General features: G+C 34.1%; 3 protein-coding genes across 5 annotated transcripts in view; 1 reads left to right on the top strand and 2 right to left on the bottom strand.

Moving 5' to 3' along the window:
- Positions 1 to 10,452, top strand: part of LOC123680169 (glutamate receptor-interacting protein 1) — a 36,425-nt gene extending 25,973 nt beyond the window's left edge. For 2 of the 3 annotated variants that reach the window (XM_045617939.1, XM_045617940.1), the window contains exons 4-16: positions 3,654 to 3,863; positions 3,976 to 4,141; positions 4,520 to 5,022; positions 6,495 to 6,611; positions 6,783 to 6,963; positions 7,018 to 7,244; positions 7,383 to 7,724; positions 8,013 to 8,174; positions 8,277 to 8,444; positions 8,686 to 8,894; positions 8,958 to 9,167; positions 9,223 to 9,342; positions 9,398 to 10,452. In XM_045617939.1, the coding sequence (XP_045473895.1) occupies positions 3,654 to 3,863; positions 3,976 to 4,141; positions 4,520 to 5,022; positions 6,495 to 6,611; positions 6,783 to 6,963; positions 7,018 to 7,244; positions 7,383 to 7,724; positions 8,013 to 8,174; positions 8,277 to 8,444; positions 8,686 to 8,894; positions 8,958 to 9,167; positions 9,223 to 9,342; positions 9,398 to 9,466 (2,684 nt within the window). In that variant the 3' untranslated portion in view covers positions 9,467 to 10,452. Of the gene's footprint in view, positions 1 to 2,450; positions 3,108 to 3,653; positions 3,864 to 3,975; positions 4,142 to 4,519; positions 5,023 to 6,494; positions 6,612 to 6,782; positions 6,964 to 7,017; positions 7,245 to 7,382; positions 7,725 to 8,012; positions 8,175 to 8,276; positions 8,445 to 8,685; positions 8,895 to 8,957; positions 9,168 to 9,222; positions 9,343 to 9,397 lie in introns of those variants that run through there. The other variant, XM_045617941.1, reaches the window with a different exon arrangement.
- On the bottom strand, positions 9,584 to 12,504 carry LOC123680170 (solute carrier family 35 member E1 homolog). The gene is made up of 5 exons (XM_045617942.1): positions 12,050 to 12,504; positions 11,892 to 11,993; positions 11,602 to 11,834; positions 11,282 to 11,521; positions 9,584 to 11,207 (listed from the first exon to the last, which is right to left on the bottom strand). The coding sequence occupies exons 1-5, from the start codon at positions 12,372 to 12,374 to the stop codon at positions 10,995 to 10,997; spliced, it is 1,113 nt and encodes a 370-aa protein (XP_045473898.1). The 5' UTR covers positions 12,375 to 12,504; the 3' UTR covers positions 9,584 to 10,994.
- Positions 12,505 to 12,877: 373 nt separating this feature from the next.
- On the bottom strand, positions 12,878 to 15,079 carry LOC123680600 (probable ATP-dependent RNA helicase DHX35). Its single transcript, XM_045618581.1, has one exon. The coding sequence runs from the start codon at positions 14,984 to 14,986 to the stop codon at positions 12,935 to 12,937; it is 2,052 nt and encodes a 683-aa protein (XP_045474537.1). The 5' UTR covers positions 14,987 to 15,079; the 3' UTR covers positions 12,878 to 12,934.
- Between the last annotated feature and the right edge of the window lie 1,935 nt (positions 15,080 to 17,014).

The following is a 17,014-nucleotide window of genomic DNA, read 5'->3' as shown; positions in this document are numbered from 1 at the left end:
AGGGATGGAATCGTTTGTTTCTGTGGAATAATTCTCTATTTTTATTTTATTTATTCGTCATCAAGTGTCGAAATAGTTTTATATATTTTCCAGAAAAACTTATTGAAAACGATTAATACGGAATCTGAGGAGTCATTCTCAAAATGATGAGACTATTTCAAGACATCTTTTCAAATCTAGAAATTCGAATTCCATCATTTTTCATCGAATTTTTTATCGAATATTGATATTTTGTTCTTTCAAGTTCATGCCTTTCAAAGATGAAGAAAAAACCATTTTTTTCTATAGCAAATATTAAAATATTGTTTTAGCAACTCTTTTGAGTAGATAAAGTATCACTTTTATCGTAAGGGTAGATAAAGTAACACTTCAACACGAAGGATAGATAAAATGTTTTAACTTATTATTTCATTAAATTTACAAATTCAAACATATTAATTCGAAGGATTAACAAAAAGTGTTATTTTATAATTAACATTATTTGAAACATACAAAACGCAAAAATACTGAATAATCTGCGAAAAACAGAATGTGAAATTTGTTTCACATTTGTCGACAGAGTAATTCATATCCCTAGTAAAGGAGCAACACACTTTGGGTTTCTGTGCCAAAAATTACATTTTTTTTTTAAATTTAATTATTCGCCTGAATTTGAAGTGTTTCTATAGAAAAAAAAAGTTGTATTGCACACGACGATAAAATCGCATTACCTTCTTGAGCATGGAAGACACCCTACAAGATAAAGTACAAATTTATCATCTTATACAATAAATGACTATAATTGAAATTACCTCTATTGTTATTCTATGGCGAAATTCAGAAGAATTAATTTAGCAAATGACCGCTGCTCTCAAAATGAAAATTCCTCAAAATGACATCATAAGTGAGTGAAAATCCTTTAAAATATTCTATACCATATGCATCTACATTTTGCCTTCAAAAATTTTTTTTCCAAAAGAGTACAGTGCATCCCATTTTGGGTGAGACAGCCAGGTTTCTCGCTTGTTATTTGAGGGAGAGCCTTGCGGTTTTCACGTTCCTGTCCTAATTTTTCGTGAAACTCAAGTTGGTCTAATCAGATTTTGCATAACTGTTTCCGTTCAAGAGATACAGGGTGATTTGGGAAATTGATACTTTTCGGACCCCTCCTTTATCTCCGAAGTTATTAGAAATAATGCTGAGGTAAAAACTACGTCTGAATCAGAATTCTGCGTAGAATCCAGTGGCGTACTCAATATTTTTTTTCGGGGTATGGTTTTGAAGATTCAACACAAACCTATATTTTTTTAAATGGAACACTATGTATATCATTACTTCGTTGAATTCGTTATTTTTTCCCTTCAAAATGATGTATGATACTATGTAGGTAGGATGTTCAGAAATGTTAAAAAAACACTAAAACATCAAATAATGATGATTTTTTGTTAATGGGCAATGGATTTCCCATATAAAAGAAGAATCAATAATGATAGTAATAATTCATAGCGATGACAGCTAGATCAGATTGGTTTTTTTCCCTCCAATGCCTACTTGATGAAACAATGCTTCCAAATGCATAGTAGCCGAAATAACAACAAGGATGTTTGTATCATCAATGACCTACTACTTTTAAAAATCGAAAGTAATAATCCTTTTAATGAAACATAGAAAATTCATGGCTCATTTACAAAAAAATCATCATTATTTGATGTTTTAGTGTTTTTTTAACGTTTCTGAACATCCTACCTACATAGTATCATACACCATTTTGAAGAGAAAAAAATGACGAATTCAACGAAGTAATGATATATATAGTGTTCCATTAAAAAAAATATAGGTTTGTGTTGAATCTTCAAAACCATATCCCGAAAAAAAAAAATTGAGTATGCCACTGGATTCTACGCAGAATTCTGATTCAGACGTAGTTTTTACCTCAGCATTATTTCTAATAACTTCGGAGATAAAGGAGGGGTCCGAAAAGTATCAATTTCCAAAATCGCCCTGTATCTCTTGAACGGAAACAGTTATGCAAAATCTGATTAGACCAACTTGAGTTTCACAAAAAAGTAGGACAGGAACGTGAAAACCGCAAGGCTCTATCTTAAATAACAAGCGAGAAACCTGGCTGTCTCACCCAAAATGGGATGCACTGTACATACTAGGTGGACCACCAAAACTGAACACCTCGTTTTCCAGACTTTGAAAAAGAAAATTAAGGAAAATCGCTCAAACCTGTCAATTTCTGATTCGAGAGGGAACAACTTTTCAGCTTTTTTCGTAACTTCAACTGCCTAACGGGGGTGAGCACAACCCCTTGATTTTGAATAGTGATGAGGGGTGTTACGGTTCTTACTTTGAAAATCGTATCGAGTACTATCTAACCCTAAAATTTCGCTTGAAAATATCCGTCGATAATGAAATAACACCGAAAATAGCATTTTAATTTTTTTTTTTTTTAAATCGTTCCTATAATGTCTGCAATATCCGGCACCAAAAAGAAGATTCACCAAGATGATAACTGGAGCGAAGATCATCCTCATCAAACGACAAAACAGACGACAATTTCCACAGCTTATAATAATATCTAAACTGAGAAAAGTTAAAAATAAACAGTACACTTCGGGAGACTGACTACTGTAGCACGTTCAGAATACGTCGTTGATAAAGTAACACAGCGCTCTAAAGAAACATTTTCCAATGAAATAAACGTCATCAGACGTATTTTTATCGATTTGCACCCTTAAATCGCCAAATTCCTAACCTAAGATATGCACCAACAGTCGATTTCTTCGATTTCCACCATTTTTCATCGAATCCCCTTGAGTTCGTTCCATTTTGAACCACCTGTAAGTGCTGAGTGAGGTAAATCCATCGTTGGTGAACAGTGTAGCGAGAATTCTGTGAAAATATGTGATAAACGTAGTGATTCTGTTAGTTGGTCAGTTGTTTTCAAACCCTCGGTATGTTCCCCTCTTTGAAATTCTCGTCGATAAGGCCTAGGGCGAGGAGTCTGTCCAACCCTTGTAAAGGAGATTCTGGCGAAGGTGGTAGTCTGTGCAAGCCACCAAAGACACCAGTAGGTTCACCAAAAGAGAAGAAAAATAGAAAGAGCCACCTGTTCAAAAGAGGTATACTCTTGGATGGATTTTCTGCTAAGAATTGTCGAATTCTTCAAACTATCAGTCAAAAAGCATAGATAGATCTGTTAGATTATGATCGAAAGAGTGTACACGAAATTAATCATTAACGGGTTTATATTACTGACCAATTTAACATTAATAAATAATTTTCAAAGGAGCCAAAATAACGAATCATTGTAGTTTATTCGCCGCTAATGATCAGATATAATTTTTCCTTTAATTTTAATTTAACATTAATGCATGATAATCATTGGTGAATGAATATACGAATAGAGCTATCCATATCATTTAGATGTTCTTTCCCACTAATGTTTTAAAATACTCACAGTCAATCTTGTTTGATTAATTAATTAATTTAATTGATACGAAATTAATGGTTGAATACTCCCTGTTAGCAATCAATTTATATATTAATGCATAAATGAGAAAAAAATCAGCAGTCACAATATTCTAATCAGGGAAAAATTGTATGGTATCTTGTTGAACAAATATTTTTCAATCTAGATCCTAAAATCCTTTCATTTTATCATTCAGGAAATTCAGATCTGGGCTCAACTCCAAGCATAGCCTCACTCAGGCCTGGTTCTGTGGCAGTAGCAAGCGACCAACTGGTACCTGGAGACAAGATACATAGCATAAATGGCATCAACACTTCCAAGATGCGAGCTGCTGATGTCAACAGCCTTTTGGAGAACGTCGATGATAATGCAATGTTGGAGATTGGCTATTCTCTGCCTTGTTATGGTAAGTGAATCTCTGATACTTGATTGTCACATCTTTATCCTTTATTATTATTATTATTATATCTATACAAAGTGTGCCATGGCTAGCTCCTGTATGTCGTCTATTTGTTTAGGTTCACAACAGTCGATGAGTGTCATAACGAAGACTACAGAAGTAACACTAGAAAGATCTGATGGTTCCATTGGTATCACCTTGAGAGGAGGCACAGTCTTGGATCATCCTAATTTGAGTAGACCTCTGATTATAACACATGTTCGGCCAAATGGACCTGCAGCAAGGTACCTCTTCTCTTATTGTAAAGCTTTAATTGCGCTTCGGAAGGTAGAAGAAGCTTGTTATCACCTTTAAAATGAAAGCATGTTTGATTGAAGATAAGCGTAAAAGTTAATTTTCGGGATCTCCATAACAACTAATCCTATGTTGATGAAATTATGCATGATGATTAGGATTACGTCCCAAATGATGGCATAGCAATTTGTTCTCAGCTTGCCAATTTTTTTAAGGTTCGATTCTAAACACACATCCTTATTCACTTCGTCAAATAATCTTTCCTAAATAACAACCAATATTTGATGTTTAATTCGGTGTCTCTTAAGGAACACTTCATGATCCTCTTAAGTAATTTCTTCCGATTGAATCTAATCTAAATCTTCCAGAACTGGACTGATACGTGTGGGAGACAGAGTCCTGAAGGTGGATAACCAGTCCCTCTTCAACAAGACCCTCGGCGAAGCCCAACAGCTGCTCAGAGAAAGCTGCGTCTCCAAGAACCAACATGGCATCACCGTAACCACTCTGACCATAGAATACGAAGTGAGTAACATGGAGACTGTGAAATACGCGACAGGGCCTCTTTTGGTGGAGATCGACAGGACTCAAGACGAGGACTTCGGTGTTATTCTGAACAATTACGGTAGTGATTTCGGTCTGGACGAAGTGATAACCTCAGGGTTTTTTGTGGGACACATTGTGCAGGCCAGTACGGCCGATAGGTGCGGTGCCTTGAACATAGGGGATCAGATTCTGGCCATAAACGATTTGGCGATGAAGGACTTCGAGGGTAGCCTGATGGATGCTGAGAAGTTGCTGAGGAAGGCTAGGAGGTTGCAGATCTTGCCGTTTCAGGCTGTGCACCGGGTGTCTAGGAATTATGGTTTTGGTAAGTTGGTAATCATACGGTCTTGAAGTAACCAGGAGATGACGAAATACTGAAGGATGCTTGGTTTATTATAGCAGATGCCAATGTGAAACTTCCTTTCTAGTATTTCGAATTGGCAACAGCGCAGTAGGCCCAGAGTTAAAAAAAAGTAGCGGAAATTGATCAAAATTGGAGCACAAAATATGAGAAAGTCTGCCATGTCAAGGAAATATGATTGTGATTAGATAAGAGTGTCTGAAATCAATTCATTCATCGTGGCAACTGGTAACTAAGTACTTTGTAGTATCAAAATTACTGTATCTCATCCTCCAAAACATGAGGACGCTTTGTAATCACTTTGGTTTGTTTTATACGATTTCAAAATTTCTGATTGCATTTCAGAAGATTCTGAGTAACTTTGGGCATGTGTCTGTCGATGCAGTATGTTGTTTGGGTGTAGACTATAATAAACAATGACCTCAAAGTATATATAATTTCAGTAGAGATATAATGAAGCTATTTAGCAAAGACGGTTCTAAGATGCAAATATTTTTGCATAATTTTGGGCTTATCAGTAATCAGCTCAATTCAAAAAACCTCACGATAGTCGAAGAAATACATAAACTATAATTATTATTCACTGAATCGGGGTTGTTGCGGCTCTGTTAGCCTTCCGGTAACTCGCTGACTACTTTGATCTTTTGTTTTTAACCCCACCTATTCATACAAACCCAGGGAGGCCGTCGATACGGTTAACGAAACCGACGACATCCTTGGGAGCCTTTGCTATTGCTTCGTGAGTATCTAGAACTGACTTTTTCATGTGAGTGGTTCTTAGGCCAGTCATCCTTGGACATTTGCACAATATGTGTTCGTCTATTTCTACTTCCCATCCACAGAGCCTGCAGATCTCATCTGCTGACCTACCCATGCGGTACAAAAGGTATTTGCACCGACAGTGTCCTGTCAGCAGTCCCACCATTACCCAAAGCTCAGCTCGTGGTAGCTTCAGAAGCTTCCTGGTGTAGTTCGGTGAAAGCACCACAAATTTATTTGCCTGAGCAAGACCCGGAGTATTTCTCCAGAGGGTTTTTCTATTGTTTCAGTCCCATTGTTAGACCGCTGCCTTTTATTGGTCTTTTCTAATTCCACAGAAGAGCTCAGAACCAACAGATGTTAACCTTGAGGCCCTTTTCGCAAGTTCGTCGCCTTTTTCGTTTCTTTCAATACCACAATGCCCAGGTACCCATAGTAGAGTTACTTTATTCCCTCTGGTCAGTTACTTTATGGTATTACACCTCTCCCATGTCAATAGAGACCTCTGGTTATATGATTTCAGGGATCTCAGCGTGGCTACATAAACTATTGGTCTTTACTTGGCTTGGATCACTTAAAAAAAACGTTATTCTCAAAAACTATTCAAATCGTTTTAACCATTTTAAGCCTGAAAATGAGAAGCTTTATTTTTATCAAAGTGATGCACTAATTTTCAGGCCAATACCCAAGTCCTAGCCTAAGCGGCTACAGTACCATAAACTCAAGATGCTCCAGAAGAAGGAACATCCCAAATCGACAAAGTATGCTGCACAAATCTTTCGAAGGAGATTTAGGTAAGAATACTATCAACATCCTTCAAAAAAAAACATAAATACCTTCTACAGCCGCTAAATATTTGAAATAATCTTCCATTGTAAGATAACACATCCTGTTCTTTTTCCTACACAACACCCTGAACCCCTAAATGGTACTTCTACCAAAACATTCATAACTAAAATTCTTAGGAACGAACAGCATCGGCTACTCGACCAATATGGGCGTATGTCATACAGAATCGCTCAGCATCAACCTTTACAGCGACAGAGGGACAGGTTTTGGCATAGGCGTATCAGTTGGGGATCACACTGACAATAAACCAGCCGATATTCTCATATCTAGGATAGTGATGGATTCACCTGCATACAGGTATGGCTCGATTTGATCTCGTAGACATGGAAAAATCAACCTTTCATTTCGCAGGTGCGGATGTCTTCAAGTGGGCGACAGGATAACAGCTGTCAACCATCAGTACAACCTAACCCTTCAAGAGATCACAGCCATCTTGGACCGTGGAATCGACATGAACAATGTTTGTCAAGTTGCTCTTCAAGTTGAGTTCGACGTAGCTGATACAATAGTGCCTTCAAGTGGGGTGTTCACAGTGAAACTAGCTAAAAGAGGTCCAGGACTAGGGATTACAATAACAGGTACAATAATATAGCCTTCTCAAAGGCTATAACTAGTTTATATTGGGAGATGTCAAAGCTGTAGCACCAATTATTGCTTTACAACTTAAGTATATCGAAGGTTGGAGTCCTAATTAGACTTTATCTTCTAATCTCTAGCGTCCAAGGTTGCACCAGACGATCCCTTCATCATCTCGGAGATTTGCAGAGGCTCCATAGCCCACAGAACAGGTACTTTACACGCAGGCGATCGTTTACTGGCTATAGACAATCAAACCTTGACCCACCACACTGTAGAATCTGCCTTCGATATCATCAAACACTCAAGTAGCGACATTGTTACTCTGAAGATTGAAAAGACCGAAACTGAAGGAGATAATTTGTTTTTGGACAGTGTTGTGTACACTGTTGAACTGCATAGATACGGAGGTCCGCTTGGTATCACCATTTCCGGCAGTGAAAACAATAGTGATCCTATCATATTGTCCAGGATAACGGAAGGTTAGTATTTACTTCTTCTTTCAAGTGTAATGGTTATTATAATTGTTGCACGGTGTATGCAACTCACAATATTTTGGTTCTCAAAGGTTCATAAATTGCTGGGAATTAAAAGTATTTCATAACTTAAGATCAAGAAAGCGGAGGAATTTTATAAAAAATTGATAGAAATGTAATTACATACTGTTGAGGTCCCTTAAGACCTGCGTTGATCGAAGATAATATTCCTAATTCAACATGTTCTACCGCATGCTATATACTGATACTTACTTACTTTAAAATGTGTTAAAGGTGGTCTAGCAGAAAAAACAGGTGCTCTTCATGTTGGAGACAGAATTCTGGCTATAAACAAAGAAAGCCTAGAGCACAGACGGTTATCTGATGCTATAAGACTTCTGCAGACATCTGGAGATAGAGTACAGCTAAAGATTGCACGAAACCTAAAACCCAAAGGTAAAGCTAATATCTATATATATACCTCATGAAAAAGTACCCCTATATACATTAAATTTCTTGAAAGAAAAAAACAGGAACAAATATTTTCTTCATTCACAGAATTCAGAACTGACTTCAAGATTGACTACTCCCTAGACTCCAGAGAAACTTCTAGCCTCATAGAGTCACAACTTGATGAAAGGTGTGAGTACTCTAGCCCTGATGGTGTTATGAGTGTGGATAGCGCAGTTCATTCATGGGACAGTAATAATCCGGATAATACAACAGGTAAAACGAGATCAAATTAATCAAGCTCATGCTTTCCTTGAGATAAGATCGCTACAGGACTTATATTACTGTATATTCAACGTGTACACAGGTTATTGGCCCAGAAGCGTCTTCCTGTGTTAATAAAAATAAATAATGAATCAAAAAATGAACACTAACCACAGGTTATGGGCCCAGAGGTCTCATCCTGTTGATAAAATCGAAATAGTCTCATTTTAAGAATAACTCAATCCTTTTTCAGACATCAAAGATGGAGAGAGCCTGATAAGTGAACCCATATCCATACCCTTTCCAGAGAAGGATTCTGCAGCATCGATTGACCACAAACACGATTCTCAGATACAGTTCTATTCTGACGCTGATGAAGTTTTTTGTCCAAGTCCATTGCCATTACCTAGTTATAACTATTCACATACTTATAAGTATGATACAGGACACTCATACCAACAGGTAACATAGCTTCGAGCAATCGATGGTTGGTTGAAATATTAACCAAATATCTCTCCCTTACAGTCCAACAATTACATGAAGATGTATGGTGATGACTCTCTAGTAGGGCATGAAGTATTTCACGTTACATTATACAAGGATTCTATTTATGATGATTATGGATTCAGTGTAAGCGATGGACTTTACGAGAAAGGTGTCTATGTTAATAAAATTAGGAAAGATGGTCCGGCAGATATTGTTGGGTTGCTAAAACCTTACGATAGAATAATACAGGTATATTTCTCACCTGATTCCTTGAAGTAAATGATTTTGATAATGATTTTTTCAGGTGAACGATACAAAAACTCAAGATTTTGATTGCTGCTTAACTGTTCCCTTAATTGCATCAGCTGGAGATAGAATCGAGTTGGTTATCGCAAGAAATCCTTACATAAACTGCTGTGAAAGGGTAAAATGCAATATTAAAAAAAAAATACCAAATTATACATTGTGTGAATTTTCAGGGTGACCAAGATAATTTCCAAAAGAAAGTGTTTCCAGGCAGCCAACACACCATCACAAAAACATTATGAGGCAGTGGATTATGAAATATTCAGATTGAACAGTATTCTTCGCATTGGATATAGTGTACAGTTTTAACGTTTTTTTTCTTACTAGTGAATGGATTAATATACGAAAGCAAACAATCATTGTATAAAAATATTTATCTATGAATTTCATACATATTGTTTATAAAATACTCAACAATTTTATTCTGTACATAATGATTTTTATGTTACAGTTCAAGCAACAAATAAACTTAACTTTTATAAAAACATAATCATCTTTTACTTAATAAAGTATTACGAGTGAAAGTTGTGAAATTTTGTCTCAATATAAAGTGAACATTGCACTATAAAAAAAAGAAGAGAAATAATACAATTCACTTCTTATTACATGAATTGCTTTGATTGTAGAATATATACATATATTCGGAATAATCAACTTATATATGAAAAAATTTATCTAACCGTCAAAATACATAATTTACAGAATATTAAAATACTGAATAACTATCAAATATGCTAATCACAAACATATTCTCATATTTGAGTCTTGATAAATTTGATGGGCTCTATTGCATACAATAAAAATTATGGAAAACCAAGCAATATACAGATGAACTAAATATAAAATAAGATTGAACAAGAATTCTCAATAATGTGTACAATAATAATTGATGTGAGCAAATAATAGGTGATTGAAAAAATCACATAAGTTAATTAAAAATAAAATAAAGAACAATAATTCAAACTTCAATGCAAGTTACAAATAAGATCCAACTTTTTCAGATCTGACTCAATTGTAAATTTGGCAACATTGTTATGACTAGCAAACAACAATAAATACTATATACAGCTAAATATCTCCAGGACAAAATAAAATAATATTATTTAAATTATTATATAAAGCTGCTTTTCTATTTCGTTTAATGCAAATATAATAATGAATTTCGATTTGGTTAAGCGACTAACAGCTATGAAACTCTCAAAATATATCATTCATAGCCTCTTTTCAATTTAAGTAAAAATAAATGATTCGAATAAGGGGTAATACCTATATTATTAATATAAGAAAATCTTTAAAATATTGAAAAAATATTAAATTATTTTTAATCTTGAAATTTACTTTCTATAACAAAAATATAATCATGAGAAACTGATACCATTTCTCTTATACATAGTGAAAATCAACAAAAATATATACTATACACCTTACCTAAGATTTTTCAAATTTCAATCAATAAATGATAGAATAATCATATAGAATAGATGAATTGTTAAACAATAATTGATAGCAAAAATTTAAGCGGCTTTTCAATATTTCCGATACTAAATTTTCATTAACTATTTCACTGATAAGAGACAGGTACATTAAAATTAACTTTTTTTCAATAAGAATAATGTGCTTCATCACATAAAAAAATCTTTCAGTATACTTAGAATATAAGGAAAGTCCAGTGATTTAATTTTATATTTTCGAAAAACACTGGTTCAATTTGTTATTTTGAAAGACTTTCTCAATAATATACACTATTTGGAGTTAATGAGTAATCAATCCTTAGACACTAAAGAGTATATTACTCCTTTGAAAATTTGTATTGTACTGATACATATTGGTATTGTTATTCAAACCTTTTGATGTAACGTTTCCATTGGAAACAAAGCCATTAGACGAAATATTCGATAATTTTCTATAATCAACATTTCCATTTGATCTATATGAGGGTAGTATAGTGGTTTTCTTTTCTTTTTGTCTGGCATCATACTTTGCCTAAAATTTAAGAAAATTAATGATTTTACACTGAAAAATGTTGTTGTTTTGAGTTGTTTAGGAATTTGACTCACCTTATTATAATATAAAACACCTACAATGGCCATCATCATACCAAAAACATTGGTAAAGCTAACTGGATTCCCCATCACAAAAAGAGATGCTGCTATCACAAATATTCTTTTACTAGCGTTGGCAACTGCATAAGTTAAAGGGGTTACGATAGACAGAACACTGAATGCAATTATATTTTGCAACCAGTTAAGTGTTCCATCAGCTAATAATAAGCCAAGAATTCTATAATCATGATATGTCTGAAATAAAAACTTAGTTTAACACCAAACCTCTATTTGAATGAATATTCTGACATTTCAGAACATATTCCAATACTCACCACTGTCTTATCTCCTAAAAGGGTAAAAAAATCACAATATATCCAAATAGGAAGGAACATACAAAGAGCTAGTCTACCTAAAATGTGCAACAACCTCAAATGATGAATTCCAGTATCATGTAACACTTTCTTTGAAAATATATTTTGCAATGAAAAACCTAGGGTTGCTACAAGCGCACTTATTAGGCCCATCATGTCAAAACTAACTTCCGTCAAAGTAGCAATAGCGACTCCTAAAAACAAACATCAAATAAATATTTTTACTAGAGCTGAATGAATTATGTAGTCACCAGTTATGATTGGAACCAAACTTAAGTACACCTGGCAAGTTTGAGATTCTCCTAAAATTATCCTAGATAGAAGTACTGTAAAAAGAGGCATTGTTGCCTTCACTAAAAAAGAAAGTACACATTAAAATCATGTTATTTCGAGGCAAATATTGTACTACCTGTATGTGCATAAGAAACAGGAACTTTCCATATGCTGACATGAGAAAATACTGACGATGTGAACTTGCCAAAAGCAAGAGGAACTATCAACCTAAAGTAATATTTCCATGACATATCTGAATACTTTCTTACACCCAATATGTTGAAGAACGGTTCACTAAACACTGTGATAGATAACAACTGCACCATTGTCATTGTCATAGGGTAAGGAAAATCATTCAACAACATTTTTCCAATAACATTATTGGAGGAACTAACTATGTACCATGAGAAACAAAGACCTAAAACGATCAAAACCTCCCTTGAGTGCCTAGCATCAGCCATTTTTAACAGCTGTGCAGGTTTCAACTATTTTCACTTTCTAGGACAGGATTTCAAATGTTTTGATCAAAATGGAACAGCCTTCAGCAAAATCCTGTCCTTTCGCCAATTGCATTTTGACATCTGACCTGACAGACGTCATATCTTAGATTATTTACAAAATAATCTAAGCGTCATATGTATACGTGTCAAATTCTAACCTGAAATTTTAGTTGACAGACCACGATTATTTCTTATTTTTAATGCAGAACTCTTAGCCTTTAGCAAATACCCTACTCTTTATACGGGGTGTTGTCACGAAGTAAAAAGATTTTAATACCACAACTAGAAATGTGATGAACATACATACTTACATTATAGTTTATTGAAAACCTTAAAATTTACTTTTTTACTGTAGATTTCCAATGTTAATATTATTGTATTTTTGTTCGCAAAATTACTCAATTATAGTTGGTTTTGCATTGAACTAATTTCCTCCACGTAAAAAAAACGCAAATATTTATCAAATAAAATCTTATAATTATTGTATGTACAAATTTAAAGATAATTCTCAAATATATAAATTAACCGTCTCTGTAAGAAGTGCGATAATAAAAATGTGGAGCCAGTTCTATCAACCACTCGTCCTTGATAGAAGTAATGTCTTTCATATAAAGTTTTTTAGTATGTAAAACCTCACAAAAAATCACCCACTGTGGTTGAGTTATTGTATACAAAGCACTATCCGGATTTATGTACAAATCAATATCACCTCTTATTGTTTTATATACACCAGAATGATGCAAGTATGCGGCATTTGGAAACAAACCACTCACTAAACATTTTTGAATTAGAGGTGTTGCACCAGATGCGGAAATTATAGGAATACCATAATTATTTAGAATTTTCTCCAAACGTTTGCGGATTTCTAGTACACGTTTCATACTTTTATAACTTATAAAGTTTTTGTGACAAAATGCACTAGACATTTCACTCTGAATGAACCCATTGTATACATTCAAATAGGTCATAAGGTCCCCTTCTTCTACTTCAAATAATCTTCTTCGCATCCTTGCCTTGACAATTGAGCTTCCCGTTGATGGTTTAGTGAATATTGTTTCAACTTGCAATATAGAAATTATGGTTAAAATCTCTTCTGAACAACCAAACTCACCAGAATTCAATAGAACTTTGGAATACATTGGATCCAAAGCAAATTCTGCCATATTAAAACCTAGTGGTTTTGTCAATTCACCATTTATGTCTATAGCATCCAGAGCATACAATATTTCTAAAGCGCTCTTTAAATTTTTCATTGGTGGTGGAGTTGGAAATTTAAAATGTATTATATCTTTTATTCCTAAAGCTTTCAAGTGAAGTATCACAGAAGTCAAACTAGTTCTAACAATTTCTGGTGGAGTGCTATCAGGAAGTTTATTGAAATATTCTTCTGTATACAGCCTGTATACTTTACCAGATCTCATCCTACCTGCTCTACCTGCCCTTTGATTAGCCGATGCTTTACTTATTGGAAGTACAATTAAACTATCTGTATGGGTATCGATATTATACCATCGTAATTTAACAAACCCACAATCTATAATATGAACAATCCCAGGTATTGTTACAGAAGTCTCTGCGATATTAGTGGCTACAATAATTTTCCTATGATCTTCTGGAGCTGGTTTGAAAACTTTCAATTGGTCATGATATGGTAATGTACCATGCATTGGATAGACAACAAATTTATTCTTTTTCTTAGAGTCTTCTATACTATTGGCATGCTCCAAAAGTAATTTTGAGGCTCTGTCAACTTCATCAACACCTGTTAAAAAAATCAATATATCACCATTTTCCTTAGATTCATTTATTTTTATTGCAGTTTCAACACTACATTGAATATAACAAGGAGCAGGTTCTGCCAAATAATGAATATCCACTGGATATTGTCTACCATGCACAGATAATATGGTAGAAGTTTCTTTGGCATTTGAGGATCCAAAGTTAAAGAAATCTTTTAAATATTTTGCATCCAATGTAGCTGAGGTAACAATCAATCGTAAATCATTTCTTTTTTTGAGGATTTTCTTAAACAGCCCCATCAATATATCTGTATACAAAGTACGCTCATGTACTTCATCTAACATAATAGCTGAGTAACTCTTAAGCAACGGATCTGTCATCAATTCCCTTATCAAAATGCCTTCAGTCATGTATTTAATTTTAGGTTTGTTTGAACAAGCATCGAATCTAACAGCATAACCCACAGTGTCACTTTGGACAAGAGTGGCTGTTTCATCAGCTACTCTGTTTGCTAACGATATAGCAGCAACTCTTCTAGGTTCACATATTCCTATTTGTCCAGGCCATTCTGCCTCCATCATGTACTGTGGAATTTGTGTACTCTTTCCGCAGCCAGTTTCTCCAACAAGAATCAAAGTCTGATACTTCTCTAGCAAATATAAAATGTGGTTTCTATTTTCGAAAATTGGTAATCGTCTCCTTTGGGTTTCAATTGATTGAGAAACGAATCTGTTGTATACAAAATTTGTTGCTTCGACCACAGTTGAGTCGTCTTTATCGAGGTAACTAGTGGTTTCTGAAGGTTTGATAAACCTTGGTTTGAAGTCCCCCATGATCTTTTAAATATCAATAATTTCCTGGGAAATTCGGATTTATCACATATTTTCAAATATCTTCAATGTTGTTTATATTTGTCTAACCTAAAATACAAAAATACTGAAATAAATAGATATCTTTTTCTTTTTTTCTTTCACCATAAGAATATATTATGCTGGAATGATTGCATAATTGGAAAATTATTAATATTTCTTAAATTTATATAGATTGTTTGGAAACTACAATGTGAATTCCGAATCCAAACTACTCGTAATTCTATATAATAACTCGATATCTAATGTTCAATAAAAGCAACTTCTATGACAGAAGCAGTATTATGTGTTGCCTGCAACGTAACCGCTAAGGTGAAATTTAATTGTTATTTATTTCTGCATAGGGAATTTACGATTTGAGAAGTTTTTGATTAACTCAAATAACAATATGCTTATGAATGGAATTTAATAGAAATAATTCTTTAAAAAAAGCAAGTTCAGTTAATTATAATTTGGAACATTTATTTTGGAAATAAAACTTGATATTTTAACCATTTAACCGCTGGCGCCACGCACATCAATGTTTTGTATTATCCTTTACTGTTTCAATACCTTTTTTATTGGTTATTTAATAATATTTAATATCATGGATACCTTTTTTTCACTGCCAAGGGCTCTGGAATGAAAATTTTGATATGTTTCTTTTCTAGGCATATGTTATAAATCAATGAATACATTTAGTATTGTAGTATTGTGTAGGATATCAAATAAACCTGATCAAAAAATTTTATCTAATTGCGAGATCCAGTTTAAAAGCCCAAATCACATAATTGAAATAGCAATACCACCAAATCATTTATGATTATGAAGGCCATCTAAAGAATTCTATGTTGTTAGTTCAAATCACAGAATACTATTAATTGAGATAAATCTACAGGTGATTTCAGAGTTGATCTTATCGATTTCCCTTTTCCATATGACACTCGTACAGCCATTGGGTGGTACATCACTAATCCTCACTACCTACATCACGACTGTCAAACACACCGATTTCGATTATGTTGGTCCCATTGAAAACCTGGTACCAAATTCAGCGTGAGGATAAACCGAGCTTAAGCCCAGTCCAACCCTTTATCCCGATCTTAGATTTCTATCGGTGGTAATATTATGCACATCTGCTTCGGGAATCGATATGTCGATAGGAAAGTCAGATTGAAAGGGGCTCAGTTACATTGACGGAATAGGTATTTTGAAATTTGTGGGATTTCTACACTGAACCTTCTAATAAAGGCCTAAGATGAAGCTCATAATTAGATATCTCCAATTTTTCTAATTTAGGTATTTACTTGCCTGCTTAGGATTCTTTCACTGAAATTAATTGAAAATGTTTTGAATTCTGCAGTTTGAAAAAACTCTTTTCGTCCATTACTTTAATATTTTTAGTAACAGAATGAATTGAACGTAATCCCTTTTATTTCTGTGACTTTCATACTCATAGAAAATTTTTACCTAACCTAAGAAAAATTCAAAAATTGAATATTTCCCCGATATATTCCTATAAATTTCCAAGAAAAGAATTGAAAAATTTCAGCAATGTTAACTGGCGATTAACGAAGTGGACAAAAGTGTATTGTGATTGTTTTCAAAGTGAAAAAAACTGATTTCAGGCACCTACATTTTTGTGAATTAGAACACGATATTTCTTGAAAAAAACGCCAAGGCTCTACAAACATTTTGTATATTTTCTTAAGGAGCTTTACTTCTCCATCTCTCAACCGGCTTTTTCCTTCACACAGCCGAAATCAGATTGAAACATGATATTCATAAAGAGCTTAACCAAACACTTCAACTTCTACCTACAAGCGGAACTTCAAATGGTATTTAAGCCAACTCAACAATAAAGGAACAAATTACTTTGAGCCCCGTTCAATTCGCACGGTTCTTTCATAAATTAAAGTGTAAAATTTTTCGGTGATCCTCAGAGTTCTTAGCTCAATCTAGCGGAAAACTAACGATTCAAGAGATATGGATTCATAACCATACGACAATAAA

The sequence above is a fragment of the Harmonia axyridis genome, chromosome 5 (genome assembly GCF_914767665.1).
Source record: "Harmonia axyridis chromosome 5, icHarAxyr1.1, whole genome shotgun sequence".
NCBI lineage: Eukaryota > Metazoa > Arthropoda > Insecta > Coleoptera > Coccinellidae > Harmonia > Harmonia axyridis.
Note: the sequence above shows the minus strand (reverse complement) of the source record. Positions and strands in the feature narration are given on the sequence as shown.

Excerpts from the sequence above, each read along its gene's own strand:
- LOC123680170 (XM_045617942.1), bottom strand. The coding sequence starts at position 12,374 with ATGGCTGATGCTAGGCACTCAAGGGAGGTTTTGATCGTTTTAGGTCTT. Across the intron at positions 11,835-11,891 it reads TTTGGTTCCAATCATAACTG|GAGTCGCTATTGCTACTTTG; the intron begins GTGACTACATAA and ends GTTTGTTTTTAG. Across the intron at positions 11,208-11,281 it reads GTGTTTTATATTATAATAAG|GCAAAGTATGATGCCAGACA; the intron begins GTGAGTCAAATT and ends CTTAAATTTTAG.
- LOC123680600 (XM_045618581.1), bottom strand. The coding sequence starts at position 14,986 with ATGGGGGACTTCAAACCAAGGTTTATCAAACCTTCAGAAACCACTAGT.